This window comes from Microcebus murinus, chromosome 3, assembly GCF_040939455.1.
Source record: "Microcebus murinus isolate Inina chromosome 3, M.murinus_Inina_mat1.0, whole genome shotgun sequence".
NCBI classification, from domain to species: Eukaryota; Metazoa; Chordata; class Mammalia; order Primates; family Cheirogaleidae; genus Microcebus; species Microcebus murinus.
This window is the reverse complement of record NC_134106.1, coordinates 70,481,333-70,504,621: the sequence shown is the minus strand read 5'-3', so window position 1 is coordinate 70,504,621 and position 23,289 is coordinate 70,481,333. Positions and strand designations below refer to the sequence as shown.

The 23,289-nt window shown below is 38.2% G+C and overlaps 1 protein-coding gene across 1 annotated transcript in view; it reads right to left on the bottom strand.

Moving 5' to 3' along the window:
- DNAH6 (dynein axonemal heavy chain 6) overlaps positions 1 to 23,289 on the bottom strand; it is a 299,735-nt gene that overhangs the window by 23,292 nt on the left and 253,154 nt on the right. The window contains exons 64-68 of the mRNA XM_012774259.3: positions 16,751 to 16,941; positions 11,622 to 11,782; positions 8,207 to 8,295; positions 7,201 to 7,347; positions 5,415 to 5,553 (exon numbers count right to left, since the gene is read on the bottom strand). Of these exons, the coding sequence (XP_012629713.3) occupies positions 5,415 to 5,553; positions 7,201 to 7,347; positions 8,207 to 8,295; positions 11,622 to 11,782; positions 16,751 to 16,941 (727 nt within the window). The remainder of the gene's footprint in view (positions 1 to 5,414; positions 5,554 to 7,200; positions 7,348 to 8,206; positions 8,296 to 11,621; positions 11,783 to 16,750; positions 16,942 to 23,289) is intronic.

Here is a 23,289-nt window from a genome sequence, read left to right as displayed (position 1 = left end):
CTATTCCTTTATTGATTTATAATTGGTATAGAAAACACTGCACATAATTAATGTATACAAGTTGGTGAGTTTAGACTTAGGTATACTCTTGTATTGCCATCATGACAATCAAGGTAATAAACTTATTCATTACCTCCAAAAATTTCTTTGTGTCCCCCACTGTTTTTTGGGGGTAAGAAACTCTTAACTCTTTTTTATTTTTTTTTTCGAGACAGAGTCTTGCTTTGTTGCCCAGGCTAGAGTGAGTGCCGTGGCATCAGCCTCGCTCACAGCAACCTCAAACTCCTGGGCTCAAGCAATCCTCCTGCTTCAGCCTCCCGAGTAGCTGGGACTACAGGCATGTGCCACCATGCCCGGCTAATTTTTTCTATATATATTAGTTGGCCAATTAATTTCTTTCTATTTATAGTAGAGATGGGGTCTCACTCTTGCTCAGGCTGGTTTCAAACTCCTGACCTTGAGCAATCCTCCTGCCTCGGCCTCCCAGAGTGTTAGGATTACAGGCGTGAGCCATGTTTTTCCATTCTTGAGATACATCACTTAGTAGAATGGGTTCCAGCTCTATCCAGGAACATACAAGAGGTGCTATATCACCATTGTTTCTTAAAACTGAATAGTACTCCATGGTATACATATACCACATTTTATTAAGCCACTCATGTATTGATGGGCACCTGAGTTGTTTCCACACCTTTGCAATTGTGAACTATGATGCTATAAACATTCGAGTGCAGGTGTCCCATTTGTAAAGTGTCATATGATCTTTTGGGTAGATCCCCAGTAGTGGAATTGCTGAATCAAATGGTAGATGTACTTGTATCACTTTAAGGTATCTTACATATTGCTTTCCACAGAGGCTGAACCAGTTTGCAGTCCCACCAGCAGTGTAGGAGTATTCCTATCTCTCCACATCCACACCAACATTTATTGTTTGGGGATTTTTTTGATAAAGGCCATTCTTACTGGAGATAAGTGATATCTCATTGCAGTTTTGATTTGTATTTCCCTGATGATTAGAGATGTTGAACATTTTTTCATATGTTTGTTGGCCTTTATTCTGTCTTCTTTTGAAAAATTTCTGTTCATGTCCTTTGCCCACTTTTTGATAGGCTTGTTTGATTTTTTCTTGCTGATTTTCCTGAGTTCTAAATAGATTCTAGTTATCAGCCCTTTATCAGATGTGTAGCTTGCGAAAATTTTCTCCCATTTTCTTGACAGTTTCTTTGGCTGTGCAGAAGCTTTTTAATTTGATCAGGTCCCATTTATTTATTTTTGTTGCTGCTGTGATTGCCTTTGGGGTCTTCTTCATAAATTCTTTGCCTAGGCCAATGTCTAGAAGAGTATTTCCAATGTTTTCCTCTAGGATTCTAATAGTTTCACACCTAACATTCAAGTCTGTTACCCAGCATGAGTTGATTTTTGTGAGAGGTGAAAGGTGTGGGTCCTGTTTCAGTCTACTACATGTGGCTATCCAGTTTTCCCAGCATCATTTATTGAATAAGGATTATTTTCCCCAGTGTATGTTTTTGTCTTGTTTGTTGAAGATTAGTTGGCTATATGAGGATGGTTTTATATCTGGGTTCTCTGTTCTGTTCCACTGGTCAATGTCCCTGTTCTTGTGCCAGTGCCAAGATGTTTTAATGACTATAGCCTTGTAGTGTAGTTTGAAATCTGGTAAATTGATACCTCCTATTTTGTTTTTATTGCCTAGGATTGATTTTGCTATATGGGGTCTTCTCTTGTTCCATATGAAGTGTAAAACTATTTTTTCTATATCTGTGAAAAATGATGATGATATTTTAATAGGGATTGCATTGACTCTGTAGGTCACTTTGGGTAGTATAGACATTTTAACAATGTTGATTCTGCTGACCAATGAGCATGGTATATTCTTCCACCTGTTTACATCCTCTGCTATTTCTTTCTTCAGTGTTTCATAGTTCTCCCTGTAGAGGTCTTTTACCTCCTTAGTTAAATATATTCCTAGGTACTTGATTTTCTTTGTTGCTATTTTGAAGGGAATTGAGTCTTTGATTTGGTTCTCACTCGTACTGTTGTTGGCATATATGAATGCCTCTGATTTCTGTGTATTGATTTTGTATCCTGAGACTTTACCAAATTCATTTATCAGATCAAGGAGTTTCTTGGTTGAATCCTTGGGGTTTTCTAGGTATAATATCATGTCATCAGCAAAGAGTGAGAGTTTGATCTCTTCTGCTCCCATTTGGACGCCCTTAATTCCAATCTCTTGTCTGATTGCTGTAGCAAGGACTTTCAGCACTATGTTGAATAGAAGTGGAGATAGTGGGCAACCTTGTCTAGTTACAGTTCTAAGTGGGAATGCTTTCAATTTTTCCCCATTCAGTATGATATTGGCTATGGGTTTTTCATATATGGCTTGTATCATTTTTAGGTAAGCCCCGTCTATGCCTATTTTGTTGAGCATTCTTATCATAAAATATTTGCACATTTTAAAATTGTGTTATCTATCTTCTTCTTCTTGAGTTGTAAGAAGCCTCTGTATTCTTTGGATACAATCCCTTGTGTGATATATTATTCACAAATATCTTCTCTCAGTCTGTGTCTTGCCTTTTCACTTTTTTGAAGTATAAAAGTTTTATTTATTCATTTATTTATTTTTGAGACAGAGTCTCACTTTGTTGCCCAGGCTAGAGTGAGTGCCGTGGTGCCAGCCTAGCTCACAGCAATCTCAAACTCCTGGGCTCAAGCAATCCTACTGCCTCAGCCTCCTGAGTAGCTGGGACTACAGGCATGTGCCACCATACCCAGCTAATTTTTTCTATATATATTAGTTGGCCAATTAATTTCTTTCTATTTATAGTAGAGATGGGGTCTTGCTCTTGCTCAGGCTGGTTTCGAACTCCTGACCTTGAGCAATCTGTCCACTTCGGCCTCCCAGAGTGTTAGGATTACAGGCGTGAGCCACCATGCCTGGCTAAAAGTTTTAAATGTTGATGAAGTCTAATTTATTTTTTCTTTTTTGCTTGTGCTTTTTGTGTCATATCTAAGAAGTCACTGCGTAATCCAAAGTCTCGAAGATTTACTTCAAAGCTTTCTTCTAAGAGATTTATATAATAGTTTCATCTGTTACTTTTAGGTCTATCATCCTTTTTGAATTCATTTTTGTGCATGGTATGAGATAAAGGTTCAAATTAATCCTTTTGCAGATGGATATCCAATTGTCCTGGCGTCATTTGTTGAAAAGACTATTCTTCCTTCATTGGATTATCTTGGTACCTTCGTTGAAAATCAATTGGCCATAATGTGTGGTTTTGTTCTAGATTTCCAATTCTGTTTCAGTAATTTATATATCTATTTTTTATTCCAGTACCACAATGTCTTGATTATTATAGTTTTGTTGTAAGTTTTAAAATGGGGAAATGTAACTCTTTTGACTTCATTCTTCTTTTAAAGATTGTTTTTGCTATTTGAGACCCTTCACATTTTCATATGAATTTTATGATCAGTTTGTCAAGTTCTGCCATATGCCAGCTGAGAATTTGATAGGAATTGCATCAAATCTATAGATCAGTCTGGAAGTATTATCATTTAAAAATACTGTGTCTCTCAATGCATTAGAGTGGATGTCTCTCCATTTATTTAGATGATCCTAAATTTTTTCCCGTAATGCTCTGCAGTTTTCAGAGCAAAATTCTATAATTCTTTGGCTAAATTCATTCCTAAATATTTTATTCTTTTTGATGCTACTGTGAATAAAATTTTAAAAATATTTTTGAATTTTTATTGCTAGTGTATAGAAATGCACAATTTTTGCTGAACTTATTTGTTACTTCTAGTTTTTTTTTTCTTGGTGGGGGGAGGACTTCTTAGGATTTTCCACATATAAGATTATGTTGTCTGTGAAAAAAGACAAATTTACTTCTACTTTAATCTGGACGCTTTATGTTTCTTTTCCTTGTCTAAGTTCCCTGGCTTAAACCTTTAGCACAATGTTGAATAGAAGTATTAAAATAGTAAGAGCAGATGCATCCTTGTCTTATTCCTTTATATTAATTTTATTTATTTATTTATTTTTTGAGTCAGAGTCTCACTCTGTTACCCAGGTTAGAGTGCCGTGGCATCAGCCTAGCTCACAGCAACCTCAAACTCCTGGGCTCAAGCAATCCTCCTGCCTCAGCCTCCTGAGTAGCTGGGACTACAGGCATGCACTACTATGCCCAGCTAATTTTTCTATATATTTTTAGTTTGCCAATTAATTTCTTTCTATTTTTAGTAGAGACGGGATCTCGCTCTTGCTCAGGCTGGTCTTGAACTCTTGACCTTGAGCAATCCTCCTGCCTCAGCCTCCCGGAGTGCTAGGAATTGTAGGCGTGAGCCACCGTGCCTGGCCTATATTCATTTTAAATCCCAATTATACCATAGCAGTAGAGATTGAGGTAACCTGAAAGGTCAAGGATTCCAGGAATGGGAGAAGAAAGAGAAAAATGAACAGGAAAATTCAGGGCATGCAGAGGGTGCCAGAGAACAATTCTGTCTATGTTACCACTTTGCAAAGCAATCCTGGCCCACTGGGATAGCTGGGGCAGGACAAAGTAGCCTCCCAGATTCCAGGCCCTCCTCTCTTGGTCCACCCTAGGGACTGGTCCTCATCTGTTTTTACTGCTGTTTTGCTGCCTTTGTCTCAAACATGTTTTAAGGTCTCATTTTGCCTTTCAAGGCTCCAGATCACCTGCTACCCACCCCTCTGTAGTGCTCCATTTCTCTTACTTGCCAATGAAAACCATCCATTCCCTTTCTGCCCACTTCCCAGTGCAAATATCCTCTCTTTCATTACTTGAGCCCACATGGTCCAAATTGGATCTCATTTTGTCAATAAGATCCCTATGTGGCCAGGTTAATATCTGCCAAAATTTAATTCCTGAAAGATTTTTCCTTTTTCACAAGTATACCTGAATCAACAGGTCTCTAATATAGTCACTCGATGTCCAGATTCTTTTGAATGGATTCTGGAAGTTGACTGCCTGGGTTCATATCTTGGCCCTATTACTTGTAAACTGTGCACATCAGTTTTCTTGTGTATAAAATGTGGATAATAATAGTGCTCACACTACATGGTTGTTGTGAGGATTAAATTTGCTAATTCATGGGAAGTGCTTAAAATAGTGCCTGGCAAGTAGCAAGAGCTATATAAGATTTCCATATTATTATTATTGTTTGGGAAAACATCTGTCCATTTTCTGTGCATAAATATTCTCAAGATGTACTTATTATGCATTCTTATCACAATCTTATCTTTACAAAGGCAAATCAGAAGTCATCATCGCCATCATTAAATTCTGGGGGAGGACACCATCTTCTTATGGGCCAGGTGAGTGTAAACCAACAGGTTTGTGGCACTCAGCTGGGTGCCCTGGCCACATGGACATACTGACCAGTAATGTAAATTAGTGCATCCCAGGGAATCTTTCCTTCTTGACAGTAAAGGTTGAGATTCAGTAATGCACATTCCCTGTCACTGTCGTTAAATTCGTAGCAGATATTCCAACCAAGGGGGCCAAACTTCTTTCTCTCCTAGAATGGAAAATGAAAATGGTCTGAAATAAAATTTGATAAAATTAATTTTGTGTAAAATATTGAAAACTAAAAGGTTTCCATCGAACTTGGCGACCCCACACTGCGATATCAGTTAAAATCATGCAGTTCAACTTGAGTTAAGCTTTTGCCTAAGATAGGAGGCACCTCTTCCTTCCTCCAATCCTGGCCCCTCCCCATATTTCCAAAAGAAGGTTTGCTATTACTGGAAATTTGATAGACCTGTTAAAAAGACATTTGTTCTTCAGGGTAAAATAAAATATTTCCCCATGAAAACAGAAAAAAAATTTCCCACCTAGAGTCTTTTGGCATAAAAATGCTGACACTATAATCATCCACTGGGTGGAGAGGGCTACCCCCTACAGTTTTAAGGAGTCTGTTCATGGTTTTTCAGTCATGCCATACTTTGTAGATTAAATACTGATTTCTCCACAGTGACTTTTTAAAAAACTCATACACAGAATCACAATCCTTGCTTCATGATGGCCCATAGTGAGACCCTTCCCCCCCTACTTTGCTGATGGTCAAACAGAAGATCAAATTCCCTCCTCTTGATCTCAAAATTTCTCTTTAGGAAACTGCCTCCTCATCTCAGCTGCTTTTGTTAGTGAACAAGGGCCTGAACATGGAGCCCCTGGTCCCAACCTCTCGGACCTCCTTTAGGACATTTTCACCTACTTATCCCATATTTTCTATCTTTAAGCTTTGTTTTTACCTTACTGATTCTTTCTCTGTAGACCACACACAACACATTTGAAAACCCCAGAAGCTAAGACACCACATAGCGATGTGTAGTTGGAGAGTCAGAATTCAGGAATGAGGTCACAGGGTAGATACCAGACCAAGCAGTGAGGTTTGAACAGAGGAAGATGACAGTGGTGCCAAGTTGAAGGTCATCCTTCAGGGGACTTGGGATTCAGTCATAAGTGGGAGGGTGGGGTGGTGAGAAGTAGTTAAGGATGGTGAGCCCACTCAAAGGAACAGGTGAGAGTGAAGCTATTGCAAGAAAAATAAAGAGGACTTGACAACTGACTAGATAAATGTATATGTAAAGAGGAAGAATAATAGTAATCCTTGTGAGGGGGGAGGAGGGGATGGGTACATACACACATAATGAGTGCGATGTGCACCATCTGGGAGATGGACACACTTGAAGCTCTGACTGCAGAGGGGAGGGAGGGAAGACAACACACGTAACCTAAACATTTGTATCCCCATAATATGCTGAAATTAAAAAAAAGTAATTCTGAAGTTCTGGTTGTAGGTTATCAAGAGAATGGAACCACTGATTTCAGAAGTAGAGTCTGGAGGGGAAGTAGAGTTTGGGCATGAAGCAGAGCCGAGGAAATCAATTTTGTGCTTATTGAATTGGACCTACTGTACTCACCCAGGCGATGGTGTTTTGTAGGCAGATCAGAATAGAGGTGTTAGCCGAAGCTGTGAGATACTGAGGCAACGCTAGTTTACAGGTCAGAAGTTGAGTGAAAATGACTTGGGTTCAGACACAGACACCAGCGTGTCACAATGCCATTTGCAAGCTTTCACTTAATTCTTACTTTTTATTATTTACTTATTTGTAACATAATATACTTCCTGGTTGTTATTAAAAAGCAGAACTGAGTGTACCTGAATAATTGCATGGAAGAAACAAATGCCAAATATTATTTGTCTCCATTTTCTTCCAAGTATATTTTCTTCAAAAAATGAAGATGTCATTTCAGTAAATGCTCGTCTGATATTTGCACGTAAGCCTTTTGGAGGCTCGTTGGTTACCTGGATTTAGATAGAATATACATGGTAGAGAGCATGCTTTTTATAGATTTGCATTATTTCTGAATAACACACAGGGCCTGCAGCCATTGAGAGGATGTAGATAACTGATTCCCACAGGCATTCCCGGGATGTTCCAGCCTGCTTCGTATCTTGCTCAGCCATAGCCCAGGGAGAAGAGGGTCTGACAGGGTCCTCAGACCTGCAGTGGCTGAAACACCTGCACAAGAACCTCAGACACTACCATTTGGTGTCTTTTTCAAAAACATGGGCCAGTCAACTTAACTGGGCTAAAGCAAAGAAAATAAAATAAAAAAAGAAAAAAGATGTAAAAAATAATAAAAACATGGGCTGGAAAGTTGCTCAGGCTTTCTTATTGAATTTTGCATCATTCCAACATATAACATTGTCTCATACTTTGTTCCATGATGTCCCATGACATGGAGCAGGGAGGGAAAAAGCACCTCTGTTTCTCATATGCAGTGGCTTCAAAAATGTTGGAAACTTCCAGCATATTGGAAAATCCAGCAGCCATACCACCTGTGGGCCTTCCTGTCTCTCAAATGCTAAAACATTCCCTTACCTCTGTGAGGAGTTCCCTTCTCATTACTCTGCACACATTTTCTTGTGGAGGGTAAGAGCTGGAGGAGTTGAATGACCAATAGCATGCAGGGATGGGCACCTGCTTTGGAAATCGTCTCCTTGCTTGCTATTAGGTGAAGGGATAGTGACTTCTATCTCCCCACCCTGGCCACGGAGACCTCCGTGTGGTTCTATGCAAGGTCTGAGCTCCCTGAAGCCACTAGGTGAACACTCTTGAGACCAATCACTTTGCATTGTTCCAACCATGTGCATGCATTACCTTGACGGAATTTTGAAGAACCGTCACAGGAAAAGTATTACTAGGCATGGAGCTTAAAAAAAGTCGAAAAGTGTCCTTGATAGCACTATCTGTTTAAAACAAAGGCAAAACAAAACAGGAAAATGTTTAGTTTGTGGTAGCACTTTTCTATAAGAAACAATTATTCTAGGGAAGGAAATAATGCTATAAGCTCTGTTTAAAGACCTGGTTAATCTATTACAAGTATTTTGTAAACTGTTTTAAAATGGGGTGGAAAGAGTCATTCTGGAAATGTCACATCTGGAGGGTTTGGCAGTCTAGGAGCTGACAAGTTTGGGTAAAGAAATTAGGTACTGTTAACTTTTAATACTTGATGAAATATTAAGGGCCTTCTCTTTGAAATGGGGAAAATTTTCAGTTGGAAAAGAGGACAGTTTCCACCAGTGCATTTATGCTCATGAGTTTTTGTTTTTGTTTTTTAACCATTAAATATAAGACAAATTGCATGGAAATGGTCAGAAAGTCCTATGGAGAAGAAATGGATTTCTCCCCTCAGCAGAGAAGTTGCAAAGGGAATCGAGAGAGCAGGGATACAGAAAAACCCCACACATAGCATCAAATTAAGCCAACAGGCTTGCTTTCTGAGCTGTGGCCAGGAACTTAGGAAAGGATGAGCTCTGCTTTAGGTTCAAAAGGCTAAAAGTAAAGGTGGAAAAACCACTGTTCCCATAGCAGGAAGACACAGGCTTCATCCGAGGACAACTTCCTTGGCATTGGTTTTTAAGTGCTTATTATGCTATTTCTCAAACACCAGGCTTGCTCCCTCCCTAGAGCCTTAGTACTGGCTGTTCCTTCTACCTGGAATGCTCTTCCATCAAACTCCCTTGCTTTTTTCAGGTCTATATTGTTTAAAATTGCTATCTTCCTTCCTCTCTCTCCCAACTCTCACCCAGTCTTTCTGATCTTATCTTCCTCTCCTTTTTATTTTTCCAAAGCACAACCACATTCTGTCATATCGTATAAGTTACTTATTTATCATGTGGTTTATTCATTGTTTGTTTCCCTGCACTAGAATGTAAACTCTATGAGGACAAATACCTATGGTTGTTTTGTTCAACATACTCTATACCTAGAACAGTGCCTGGTACATTGTAGGTTCTGAAATATTTATTGAATGAATGACAAAAATTAAAAGTTACTGCCAGTAATTTCTAGAGCAGCATTAAAGTTGTTTGCATAATAGAAACTATTAGCCATAGAAGCCAACAGCAACCAAAATCCCAGGGCCAATGGTTTCACTAATTAAAAAACCAAAGAGGCCGGGCGCTGTGGCTCACGCCTGTAATCCTAGCTCTTGGGAGGCCGAGGCGGGCGGATTGCTCAAGGTCAGGAGTTCAAAACCAGCCTGAGCAAGAGCGAGACCCCGTCTCTACTATAAATAGAAAGAAATTAATTGGCCAACTGATATATATATATAAAAAATTAGCCGGGCATAGTGGCGCATGCCTGTAGTCCCAGCTACCCGGGAGGCTGAGGCAGAAGGATCACTCAAGCCCAGGAGTTTGAGGTTGCTGTGAGCTAGGCTGACGCCACGGCACTCACTCTAGCCTGGGCAACAGAGTGAGACTCTGTCTCAAAAAAAAAAAAAAAAAAAAAAAAAAAACCAAAGAAAGAAGGCGGCCAGGTTTGGAGAAGCAATTTTTTTTTCATACTTTTGCCCTTATAATCATCAAGCTTCCTAACTTTCATAGATATCATAGAATTTAAGAGCTGGAAGAGAATCTTAGGAATCATCTCAGTCCAGGACTTTCAGTGATGATGCTATGCAGTCATTTTATAGTTGGGGAAACTGAAGTCCAGAGGAAAGATATGACATACACAGTCAGGAAGTGAGGGGGCAGAACTCTACTGAGGTCTTAGAATTTCAAGTCCAGAGATTTTCTTTTCTTTTTTCTCCCCCATTTCATTCCCTTTCTTTTATCAGCTTATTACATGAGTGTATTTTATTTTATGCTGGTTCAAGTTAAGTATCAGTCAAACAGTTGGGTTATAATGGTTATAGCCAGGGCCAGAAGAGGATTTTTCTACCCACTTTAGTTTAGTGATCCACAAGCACTTAAAGCCCACAAACAACTTCAGCTGGCTTCCTTAGCCTGTCCAGCCTCCCTGAAGAACGGGGAAATGCTCTTGTTCTAGTTATAGTGAAACTGAACGATGTCTCTGATTCTGGTGGCTCATGTAATACCACTGTAACAAATTCCTTTTTTGATGCCTTCCCTAGCATTTTTGTCTTAATTATAATCCTAATCATCAGGGGACCCCTGAATAGTAGTAAAGACCTTCTTGTTATTTCTCTTGTTATTTCTTCTTGTTATTTAAATGGAAATAAGCCACAGGCCCAGCATGAAGCAGGTCATCCCTTGTTTGACTGCAAAGGAATAGAAAGAGCGAAGATTCTGGATGGTGGGTACAAACGACTCCTTATCCTTGTTGGAAGCAGCCTGCTGAAGGTGGGGTGGGAGAGTAGGAGGAAGGCACCAGGAAGTGAGGGACCTTTAGGGAAAGGCCCCGCGCTGTGGCTCAGTGACCAGTGTAGGCTGGTGACTGTAAAAAAGCAGCTCTCCGCCTAATAGGTAGCACTCAGTGAAGTGATTTGTAAGACTGTCTGTGTAGCTCTCAGCTTTCCAGAAAGCTTTCTGTAGTCACTGCACAAAGGAAGGCCCCAGAGAAAGGGCTCTTTCTAGACATCCTTGGCCAAAGGTTCTCTCCAATGGCCTCCTAGCAGAGTGGTCGAGTGGGACCCACATAATTTGTTGTCAATAAAACAGTTCCTAAGGTTTTGATTATTTTTACACTAATATTGAAAAATGAGTAGATTCTAATCCACTTCTCTCTTTGCAAGCCATTATACTTTGTTGTGTGGCAAAGTGGTGAGATTATAGCTAGTGCTAGTGACTATGAATTGTGCTGGGCGCACCCATGGGGTGTGTGTGGCTCTGAGGTACACGTGAAGGCTAATTGTTATGTGGGTTACAGAGAATAAAAAGTGGTTAAGCGCTAAGGGAATTGGTGGTAATCTGAACTCTGTTCCTTTACTTGTCTCATTTTAAGGAAGGATTTAATTCCCTTTCTTTGTCCTAAATCTGTCTATTTCTTTTTAGTATGCCTATAGGTAGTATATTTCGAATGCAGATGAGCTCCCATAGAAGGAAATGTGAAACGGAAATGATCCAGTTTCAGACCTCAACTTGGAGTCTGAAGACCGTTGTTTAAGTTCTGGTTGTGCATCTTAACTAAAGCTGTCTGGGTCTCAAACTTCTCTTTCATATAGGGAAACACAATGCTTGCAATAAAGAATTACTATAAGGAATGAATTCAGCAAGAAAAGGCTACATAAAAATGGCATTATTATGCAAATGCTCTTTGCTCAACATACTTGGATCTGTGAAGGTTTTAATTAGCTCTTCCATTGCCAACATCCAAGAAACAGCAAGATGGCAGTTTTGTAAAAATACCCAGTTTCCTGATTTCATCGCATCCTTGATCATTTTTTCGGCAATAGGTCCTTGTCCTTGCCCCAGTGAAATTGACTGCACCCTGAGTTGAGCAGAAGCAACAACAAAAACAACAAAGTACTGTTTTGTGCTATTTTTAAGCAAAACAAATATTAAGAGATGTAAATATGGTAGACTCTTGCTTAGAATATACACACATTTCTAATCCTTATTCTGATAAACGTTCAAATATTTTTTGTATTTCTTGTTTTTAAAAATATTTTTACTATAACACACAGGGAAAAGTGCAAAAACCAAATAAACAGCTCCATGAAGGATCACAAATGGACACCTGTGGTTGAGAACTATGCTGACACCCCGGAGACATATCCCGTGTCCCTCTCCTCCCCCGTCATTTCCCTTTCCTTCTTCCCAAAGATGATCACTATCCTAACTTCTAGCAACAGCACTATAGATCAATTTTTAAAAACTTAAAAAAACTGAAGTCTAACATATGTACAGAAAAAGTACATAAATCATTAACGTATGGCTTAATTAATCCTCCCAAAGTGAATGTGCACACTGTGTACTACGACCCAGGTAAAAAATAGAACATTATCAGTATCGTACCTATTAATATCCCTCCTTATCTCCAAAGGCAACAACAATTTTGAATTCTAGATTAATTTTGGTTTTGAATTTTATATAAATGTAATCATATAGTATGTATTCTTTCTATTTGATATATTTTAATCAAAGTTATATTTTTCATACTTATTCATGTTACTGTAGTTCCTTCATTTTCACCATTGTATAATATTCCACAATGCGATTATACCATAATTTATTTATTCATTTTGCTCTTCTTGAACATTTGGGTTATTTCTTATTCTTGGCTATTACGTACAATACTACAGTATACATTTATGTACATGTCTTTTAGTATACATGTACACTCCACTTTGTTGGGTATATTCCTAGAAGTGGAAGTGCTATTTGACAGATTTTATATATATATATATATATTTATATTTAACTTTTGAATAATATGAAATCATTTTCCAAAACGTTTTCATTCTATACTTACACCGGCAGTAGATAAGAGTTCTGTTTCTCCACATCTGGCTAACACCTGGTAGATGTATAGTAGTATCTCACTGAGATTTTAAATTGTTTTCTCTTTTTATGGGCTATTTCCTTTTGTGTCTCTTGGTCCCCCCTTTTTTAATTGGGTCATCTGTCTTTTTTCTTATTGATTTCTAAGAGTTCTTTATGTTGGATATAAACCCTTTGTTTGTTATATTTACTACAAATATTTTCTCCCACTCTGTCACTTTAAGACGCTTTAAAAAAACCCTCTCTTAATACTCCTTTTTATGAACAGAAATTCTAAATTTTAGGGTACTCCAGTCCAATTTATGAATATTTTTAATGTATTTTTTGCATTTGATTTAAGAAATCTTTCCATACCCAACAGGATACTCTCTTATATTACTTCTGTTTATTATTTTGCCTTCTATGTTTAGAGCTGCAATCCATCGGGAATTGATTCATATCTATGGTGCGAGATACTGTATAGGTCAAGGTTCAGTTTTTACATGTGGCTATGCAGCTGACTTTGGACTATTTATTGAAAAGATTGTTTTTTTCTTCATGGTTCCGAGATACCACTTCTGTTGTAAATAGTGTCCCAATATACTTGAGCCTGTTTCTGAATTCTCTATTTTCTTTCTTGTATTTATTTATTTAGCCTTGGACCTGTACCACAATGTCTAAATGACTCTAGCTTTATAATAAGTTCATAGTAAGTCTTGATAGCTGGTAGAACAAGTCCTCTCACATTGTTTGTCTTCGTCAACACTGCCTTATTCTTTTTTAAAAAAATGCTTGGGCTAAAATTCATAAAATAATAACATTAACCATTTAAAGGATTTTAAAGTGTACAATTTAGTGGTTTTCAGTACATTCACAATGTTGTACAATCATCACTACTATCTAGTTTCAGAAGATTTTCATCATTCCCAGAAAGAAACTTTAAACTCACTGTATTGCTAGGGTTCTTTTTTTTTTTTTTTTGCTAGGGTTCTTTAGAAAGACAGAATCAGTAGGACCCACACACACACACACACACACACACACACACATACACACACACACACACACACACACAGAGATCAAGAAGTCCCACGATCTGCTTTCTGCAAGCTACAGAACCAGGAAAGCTGGTGGTATAATTCAGTTTGACTATGAAGGCCTGAGAACCAGGAGTGCTGATGCCCAAGGGTAGAAGATGTCCCAGCTCAAAAGAGAGAACAAATTTGTCCTTTTGCCATTTTGTTTCATTTGAGCCATTAGTAGATTGGATAGCACCCTCTCTTATTGGTGAGGGTGATCTTTTTTATTCAGTCTACTGATTCAAATGCTATCTCTTCTGGAAACAGCTTCACAGACACACACATAGAAATAATGTTTTAACAGATGTCTGAGCATTCCTTAAACTGGTAAAATTGACACATAAAATTAATCATCATATGCATTAAGCACTTTCTCCGCATTTTCTCCATTCCCTGAGCCTCTTGCAGCCACTAATCTGCTTTTTGTCTTTATGGATTAGCCTATTCTGAATATTTTATATGAATGGAATTACACAGTGTGTGACCTTTTATGTCTGGCTTCTTTCACTTAGCATAATGTTTCTAAGGTTCATCATGCTGTAGCATCAGATATCAGTACTTTATTCCATTTTATGGTCAAATAATATTTCATTGTATGGATATAGCATCTTTTGCTTATTCATTCATCAATTGATGGACATTTAAGTTGTTCCATTTTTGGGGGGAGGCTATTATGAATGCTTCTCTAAGAGCATTTGTATACAGTTTTTGTTTGAACACCAGCTTTCAATTGTCTTGGGTATATGTCTAGGACTGGAATTATTGAGTCATATGGAAATTACATTTTTGACTTTTTGAGGAACTGCCAAACTGTTCTCTGTAGTGGTCTATCCACCATTTCCCATTCCCACCGGCAGTGTATGAGGGTTCCAGTTCTCCCACATCCTTGCCAACTCTCACTATGTTTCATTTAAAAAATTATAGTCATCCTAGTGGGTGTAAAGTGGTACCTCATTGTGGTTTTGATTTGCATTTCCCTAATGACTGATAATGTTGAATATCTTTTCATGTGCTTATTGGCCATTTATTTATCTACTTTTGGAGAATTGTCTATTCTTTGCCCATTTTTAGATTACTTTCTTCTGTCTTTTTGTTGTTGTATGGTAAAAGTTCATTATATATTGTAGACACTAGACCCTTATCAGATATCTGATTTGCAAATATTTTCTCCTATTCTGTGGGTTTTATTTTCACTTTCTTGATAGTGCCTTTTGAAGCACAAAAGTTTTAAATTTTGGTGATGTCCAGTTTAACTACTTTTTCTTTTGTTGGCTGTGATTTTGGTGTTGCATCTTGGAAGCTATTGCAAATCCAAAATCATGAAGATTTACTTTATGTTTTCTTCTAAGAGTGGTATATTTTTAGCTGTTACATTTAGGTCTTTGATCCATTTTGAGTTTTTTGCAGGTGGTGTATGGGAAGGGTCCAACTTCATTAATTTGCATGTGGATATTCAGTTGTCCCAGAACTATTGTTGGAAAGACTACCCTTTCTCCATGGAATGGTCTTGGCACCGAGGTTAAAAATAAATTTATTTTTATAAATAAATAGATATGTGGGTTTATTTCTGAACTTTGAATTCTATTCCATTGATCTATATGTTTATCTTTTTGCCCATACTTTTTTTTTTTTTGAGACACTCTTGCTCTGTCACCCCGGCTAGAGTGCAGTGGCATCATTGTAGCTCACAGCAACCTCAAACTCCTGGGCTTAAGAAGTCCTTCTGCCTCAGCCTCCTGAGTAGCTGGGAATACAGGTGTGTACGACCATGCCTGGATAATTATTCTATTTTTTGTAGAGATGGGGATCTCTCTCCTGTTCAGGATGGCTTCAAACTCCTGAGCTCAAGCAGTTTCTCCCGCCTTGCCCTCCCAGAGCCCTAGGAGGTGTGAGCCACTGTGCCAGGCTTGTACTACATTTTCTTTATTACTGTAGCTTTGTAGTAAGTTTTGAAATCGAAAAATATGAGTTCTCCAACTCTGCTCTACTTTTTCAAAATTGCTTTGGGGTCCTTGAAATTTCATTTAAGTTTTAGAATCACCTTGTTCACTTTTGCAAAAAAAGGAAGTTAGAATTTTGATAGGGACTGGGTCACAGAAATTAATACTGAGCAAAAAAATTAAGTTGTAGAAGAACTTAAAATTAAGTTGTAGAATATAATATTGGAGAACTATGGCAAAATGTGTAAAACTTTTACACATTTACAATTATATACAAACAATTATATGTTGTTTAGGAATTTATATTTTTAAATAAGATATAAGCGGGAGCCCATCCGGGCTGGAGGCCACCTTGGGGATGAGAGCCCTATTCTCTCCTGCCACCGTGTGGTCTCGTGCACTTTCTACCCATCATCTTGGGGGAGAACAGAGTGAGAAACACTGAACTTTTATGAAAAAGAAACCAAATCAGCCTACCCTGAAGGAGATATTGAAATCAGAAGAAAATATAATAATATAAATGGGCAAGCTTAAACTTTCCCCTTATCCTCATTATCCAACAGAGTGGAGGCTTGTGAGAAAGATGAGATTAATAATAGAACATAAACTGCCCTTTTTTTTTTTTTTGACATTTGAGCATAGGAAGTAAACGTCAGTCCTTTTTTGGTTACATTAAAATCATGTGTTATATACCAAACAAGTTTTAATCACCATTCTATTAGATTATTATCCTTTAACATTTTAAGCAATCTCTTTTGCTCAAATAAAATTTACATTTGTTTTTATGATTTTTGACCCCATTTTAACCATATAAATAGCTAAATATTAACACTTCTTAATTTATTTAGCAAGCGATATCTGAATGTAAGAATTCATGCTGCCCAAGGGAAAAACAAAGGTAAATTTTTACAAAAAAGATGTTACACGGATTGTTAAAACTGCACAATGTAACCTTACCGGTCTGAATACCCATGATCCCGGGCGAACCTCTGAAATGCACCCATGGGATCTGAGCCTGTGCTTAAAATGAATACCAGGGGAGTGTTGCATGACATGTCTTGATACAGAGTAGCCAGGTCCACAGGTGGTGTCTCTATAAACTCTTTTCCAAGATTTTCTATCACAAAGTCTGTTATAGCAAAAACCACCTGAAAGTTGAAAAGACAAAAACATTTAAAAAAATAGTATGTTGGATGAGGATCCTTCACAATTTTATCCTAATTTCCCCCTTCAACTCCTCAGAGGATGGTGCCCTGTGCCATTGAACTTTTTCTTTCTTGATTGGGTATTGTACTTCTTCCCATAGACATAATTTGGTGGGTATGTACACCAAGTACCTGCTGATAGCCGTGGTTCTCATGGCTTCCTGAGCAAGATGAAATACTTGGTAAGAGGAATGTCCTTCATCATTCCACATGTTTACAAGCCTGCTGTCTCCCCTTCCTTGCCTCCTTCTGTTCTGTCCCTTTTACATTCTTGTGGACTTTACCTTCAGTCCCTCCATTGTCTCTTTCTGCATTATTGATCTCTCTCTCTACTTGGTCTTCCCATCATGATATGATTAGGCATTACTGTATTCTATCCTTAAAATCAAAACCAAAACCCTTCCTTGATTGCAGCTACTCTCCCAGCTACTATTTCATTTCTTTGTTCCCCATTCCCAAGCCAACTTTTCAGAAAATTGACTCCATATATTGTCTCCCCTTCTGCATCTCTCATTTACTCATCAGCCTCTTCTCATTCTTCTTGGGAACCAGCCTTGGCCTTGATGAGGATGCCCAAGCCCGGCCATTTCTTACATCAATGCAGTTCTTTCACTGATCCCACCCTACCCTACCTACTCCATTTCTGTTCTTGTGAGTTTTATCCCTCCATAGCCCATATGGAGCCTTTGTGTGAGATACAAAAAGGTGTGCCCTCTTCAAAGTATTTTTTTTTTTTTTTATTTTTTTTTTTTTAATTATTTTTTTTTATTTTGGCATATTATGGGGGTACAGATTTTAAGGTTTCAATAAATGCCCATTTCCCCCCCTCCCCCCAAAAGTCTGAGTCTCCATCATGACCATCCCCCAGATGGTGCACATCTCACTCACTATGTATGTATATACCCGCCCCCCTCCCCCCTCCCACCTGCCCAATACCCTATTACTGTAGCACCTATGTGTCCACTTAGGTGCTACTCAGTTAATACCAGTTTGCTGGAGAATATATCTGGTGCTTGTTTTTCCATTCTTGGGATACTTCACTTAGTAGTATGGGTTCCAGCTCTAACCAGGAAAATATAAGGTGTGCTATATCACCATTGTTTCTTAGAGCTGAATAGTACTCCATGGTGTACATATACCACATTTTATTAATCCATTCTTGGATTGATGGGCACTTGGGCTGTTTCCACAGCCTTGCAATTATGAATTGTGCTGCTATAAACATTCGAGTGCAGGTGTCTTTTTTGTAGAGTGTCACTGGATCATTTGGGTAGATGCCCAGCAATGGGATTGCTGGATCAAATGGTAGATTCACTTGTATCGCTTTAAGGTATCTCCATATTGCTTTCCACAGAGGTTGAACTAGTTTGCAGTCCCACCAGCAGTGTAGGAGTGTTCCTCTCTCTCCGCAACCACGCCAGCATTTATTGTTTGGAGATTTTTTGATAAAGGCCATTCTCACTGGGGTTAAGTGATATCTCATTGTGGTTTTGATTTGCATTTCCCTGATGATTAGAGATGTTGAGCATTTCTTCATATGTTTGTTGGCCATTCTTCTGTCTTCTTTAGAAAAATTTCTGTTCAAGTCCTTTGCCCACTTTTTAATGGGGTTATTTGATTTTTTCTTCCTAATTTTCGTGAGTTCTAAGTATATTCTAGTTATCAGTCCCTTATCGGATGCATAGGATGCAAAAATTTTCTCCCATTCTGTAGGTTGTCTGTTTACTTTCATGACTATTTCTTTGGCTGTGCAGAAGCTTTGTAGTTTGATCATGTCCCATTTATTTATTTTTGTTGCTGCTGTGATTGCCTTTGGGGACTTCTTCATAAACTCTTTGCCAAGGCCGATGTCTAGGAGAGTGTTTCCAACTTTTTCCTCTAGAGTTCTAATAGTTTCATATCTTAGGTTTAAGTCTGTTATCCAGCGTGAGTTGGTTTTTGTGAGAGGTGAAAGGTGTGGGTCCTGTTTTAGCCTTCTACAGGTGGCTATCCAGTTTTCCCAGCACCATTTATTGAAGAGGGATTCTTTTCCCCAGCGTATGTTTTTGTCTGCTTTGTCAAAGATGAGATGGCTATATGAGGATGGTTTTATATCAGGATTTTCACATCTGTTCCACTGGTCAATATTCCTGTTTTTGTGCCAATACCATATTGTTTTAATTACTACAGCTTTGTAGTATAGTTTGATATCTGGCATATTAATGCCTCCCATTTTGTTTTTGTTGCCTAGAATTGCTCTTGATATTCGGGGTCTTCTTTGGTTCCATACGAAGCGTAAAATTATTTTTTCTATATCTGTGAAGAATGCTGATGGGATTTTAATAGGTATTGCATTGAATCTGTAGATCAGTTTGGGTAGTATAGACATTTTGACGATATTGAGTCTGCCGATCCACGAGCATGGTATGGATTTCCATCTGTTTACATCCTCTGCTATTTCCTTCCTCAGTGTTTCATAGTTCTCCCTATAGAGGTCTTTTACCTCTTTGGTTAAATATATTCCTAGGTACTTTAATTTCTTTGTTGCTATTGTGAAGGGAATTGAGTCTTTGATTTGGTTCTCAATTAGATTGTTGTTGGCGTATATGAATGCCTCTGATTTCTGTGTATTGATTTTGTATCCTGAGACTTTACTAAATTCATTGATCAGTTCCAGGAGTTTCTTGGTTGAATCCTTGGGGTTTTCTAGATACAATATCATATCATCAGCAAACAGTGAAAGTTTGATCTCTTCTGCCCCTATTTGGATACCTTTGATTCCATTTTCCTGTCTGATTGCTGTAGCCAAGACTTCCAGCACTATGTTGAATAGAAGTGGAGATAGTGGGCAGCCTTGTCTGGTTCCAGTTCTAAGTGGGAATGATTTCAGTCTTTCCCCATTCAGTATGATGTTGGCTACGGGTCTGTCATATATGGCTTGTATCATTTTTAGGTATGTCCCTTCTATGCCTATTTTCTTAAGTGTTCGTATCATGAAAGGGTGTTGAATTTTGTCAAAAGCTTTTTCTGCATCTATTGAAAGAATCATGTGGTCTTTGTTTTTGCTTCTGTTGATGTGGTGAATTGCATTTATAGATTTACGTATGTTGAACCATCCCTGCATCCCTGGGATGAAGCCCACTTGGTCGTGGTGGATTATTTTTTTGATAAGTGTCTGGATTCGGTTAGCTAAGATTTTGTTGAAAATTTTTGCATCTATATTCATTAGGGATATTGGTCTGTAGTTTTCTTTTTTTGTTGCATCCTTTCCTGGTTTTGGTATCAGAGTAATATTCGCTTCATAAAAGGTGTCGGGGAGGTTTCCGTTCTTCTCGATGTTGTGGAATAGTTTCTGCAAGATAGGTACTAGTTCTTCTTTGTAAGTATGGTAAAATTCAGGTGTGAAGCCATCTGGACCGGGACTTTTCTTTTTAGGGAGATTTTTAATTGCTGTTTCTATTTCAGCTGTTGAGATTGGTCTGTTCAGGGAATCTATTTCTTCCTGGTTGAGCCTAGGGAGGCTGTGTGTTTCTAGAAATTTGTCCATTTCCTCCACATTTTCCAGTTTGTGTGCATAAAGATTTTTGTAGTATTCATAAATTGTATCTTGTATCTCTTTGGGATCAGTTGTGATATCTCCTTTTTCATTCCTGATGGAGCTTATTAGAGATTTCTCTTTTCTGCTTTTCGTTAGCTTAGCCAATGGCGTGTCAATTTTGTTTATTTTTTCAAAGAACCAACTTTTTGTTTTATTAATCTCCTGAATAGCTTTCCTGTTTTCAATTTCGTTTAGTTCTGATTTGATCTTGTTGATTTCACTTCTTCTGCTGGGTTTGGGGTTGGTCTGTTCTTCTTTTTCCAGCTCTTTGAGTCGTTTCATTAGATTGTCTATTTGTGATCTTCTTGCCTTTTGGTTATAGGCATTTATGGAGATAAACTTTCCTCTCAGAACTGCTTTAGCTGTGTCCCAGAGGAGTTGATAACTTGTCTCTCCATTGTCGTTTTCTTCATAGAAGTTTTTTATTTCCGTCTTGATTTCTTCATTTACGAAGTAATCATTTAGTAGGAGGTTGTTTAATTTCCACGTTTTTGTGTAGAAATGTGAGTTTCTGTTAGGGTTGATTTCTAGTTTTATTCCACTGTGATCTGAGAAAGTACATGGTATGATTTCTATTTTTTTAAATTTCTTGAGATTTTCTTTGTGTCCTAGGATATGGTCAATCTTAGAGAATGTCCCGTGAGCTGATGAGAAGAACGTATATTCAGTGGATTTTGGGTAGAATGTTCTGTAGATGTCTGTCAGACCCAATTGTTCTAGAGTTTTGTTTAAGTCCATTATTTCTTTATTAATTTTCTGTTTGGAGGATCTGTCTCGTGCCGTCAGTGGGGTGTTGAAATCTCCGGCGATTATGGAGTTGCTATTAATCCATTTGCTTAGCTCCAGTAAGGTTTGCTTTATGAATCTGGGTGCACCTAAGTTGGGTGCATATATATTTAAAATTGTTATCTCCTCTTGTTGGACTGTGCCCTTCACCATTATATAATGACCCTCTTTGTCTTTTACTACTTTTGTTGGTTTAAAAACTAAATCGTCTGAAATTAGAACTGCCACACCAGCCTTCTTTTGGTTTCTATTTGCTTGGAATATTGATCTCCACCCTTTTATTTTTAGTCTATGTGCATCCTTGCAGGTTAAATGTGTTTCCTGAAGACAGCATATACTTGGCTTGTATTTTCTTATCCATTCAGCCAGCCTATGTCTCTTGAGTGGAGAGTTTAAGCCATTCACATTTATTGAGAGAACTGATAGGTAAGGTAGATTACTGATCATTCTGTTGGGTTGGATGTTGTTGCTATGATTTCTGTCTTGAGCCATTGTAATATCTGGCCTTTAATATCTTTGGGTTTTGGTTGTTTTTATATCCGTGGATTATTATTATGATGTTCCGTGTGTAACGCTGTTTTAAGTACTTCTTGTAGGGCTGGTCTTGTCTTGGTAAATTCTCTGAGCCTTTGCTTGTCTGAGAATGTTTTTATTTCTCCTTCATATATGAAGCTTAGTTTTGCAGGGAATAATATTCTAGGCTGGGCATTGTTTTGTTTCAAAAGAGTGAGAATGGGGCCCCAGTCTCTCCTTGCTTGTAAAGTCTCATTAGAGAAGTCTGATGTTATTCGAATTGGCTTTCCCTTGTATGTCACTTGCTTCTTTTGTCTTACAGCTCTTAGAAGGGCCTCTTTAGTTGATACTTTGGTCAGTCTGATGACTGCATGACGTGACGTCTTCCTGTTTGCATTGAATCTCCCAGGGGTCCTCTGGGCTTCTTGAACTTGTATATCGAGATTTTGAGCAAGGCCTGGGAAATTTTCCTCTATTATATCTTCAAAAAGCTTGTCCAGCCCTTGAGTGTTGTCTTCCTCCCCTTCGGCTAAACCTATGACCCTCACGTTAGGTTTTTTCACATAATCCCACAGCTCTTGTAGGCTTTGGTCTTTTCTCTTGTTTCTCTGCTGTATTTCTGTGACTGATTTATTTAATTGGAAGGTGTTATCTTCAAGCTCTGAGATTCTTTCTTCTGCTTGATCTACCCTGTTCTTGAGACTTTCCACAGTATTTTGTAGTTCTCTGAGTTGATTCTTCATCTCCAGGACTTCGGTTAAAGTTTTCTTCACTGTGTCAATCTCTTTGTTGAACCTTTGTTCCATTTCTTGGAGGTTTTTTGTGTTTTCTTGGTGTTGGTTATTGAGTTGTTGTTGCAGCTGGGTGAGTGTTCTTATGATCCACTCAAAGTATTTTAATGTGCCCGAAAGCTGTCATTATAGCCCTGTCACAGGCTATAATATCTATACTGTGAATGGCTCCCCCAAGGGTTGTGCAGTGTACAACCTGCACAACTGTAAGTAGCAGCCCCTGCTTTAATCTTAGCCCTCCATTAGATGTTGACATTGTCCTGTCCAAACAAGCCTTGCCATGTTTTTTTTTTTTTTTTTTAGGGGAGGTGTCCCAACCTGGTCTAGGGTTATGGCCTTGGATCACACCCTTCTGTGGCCAACTTGGGAAAATATATTCACATGCTTGTTCCTTTAATAAATATGTATTATGATACTAACCACAAAGGTGACAAGTTACAGAATAAACAGGCATGCAACAGGGCCAGTGGGTTTGGGGTTTAGTTCTAGCCATGTCACTGTGTTACTAAGTATAATTCACTTAACTTTTCCAGTATCAATTTCTTTATCATTTTTATTTAAAAAGGTTTTGATTATGTAAACCATTTGCTTTTATATTACTAAAATGTAATCTTAATCATTGCC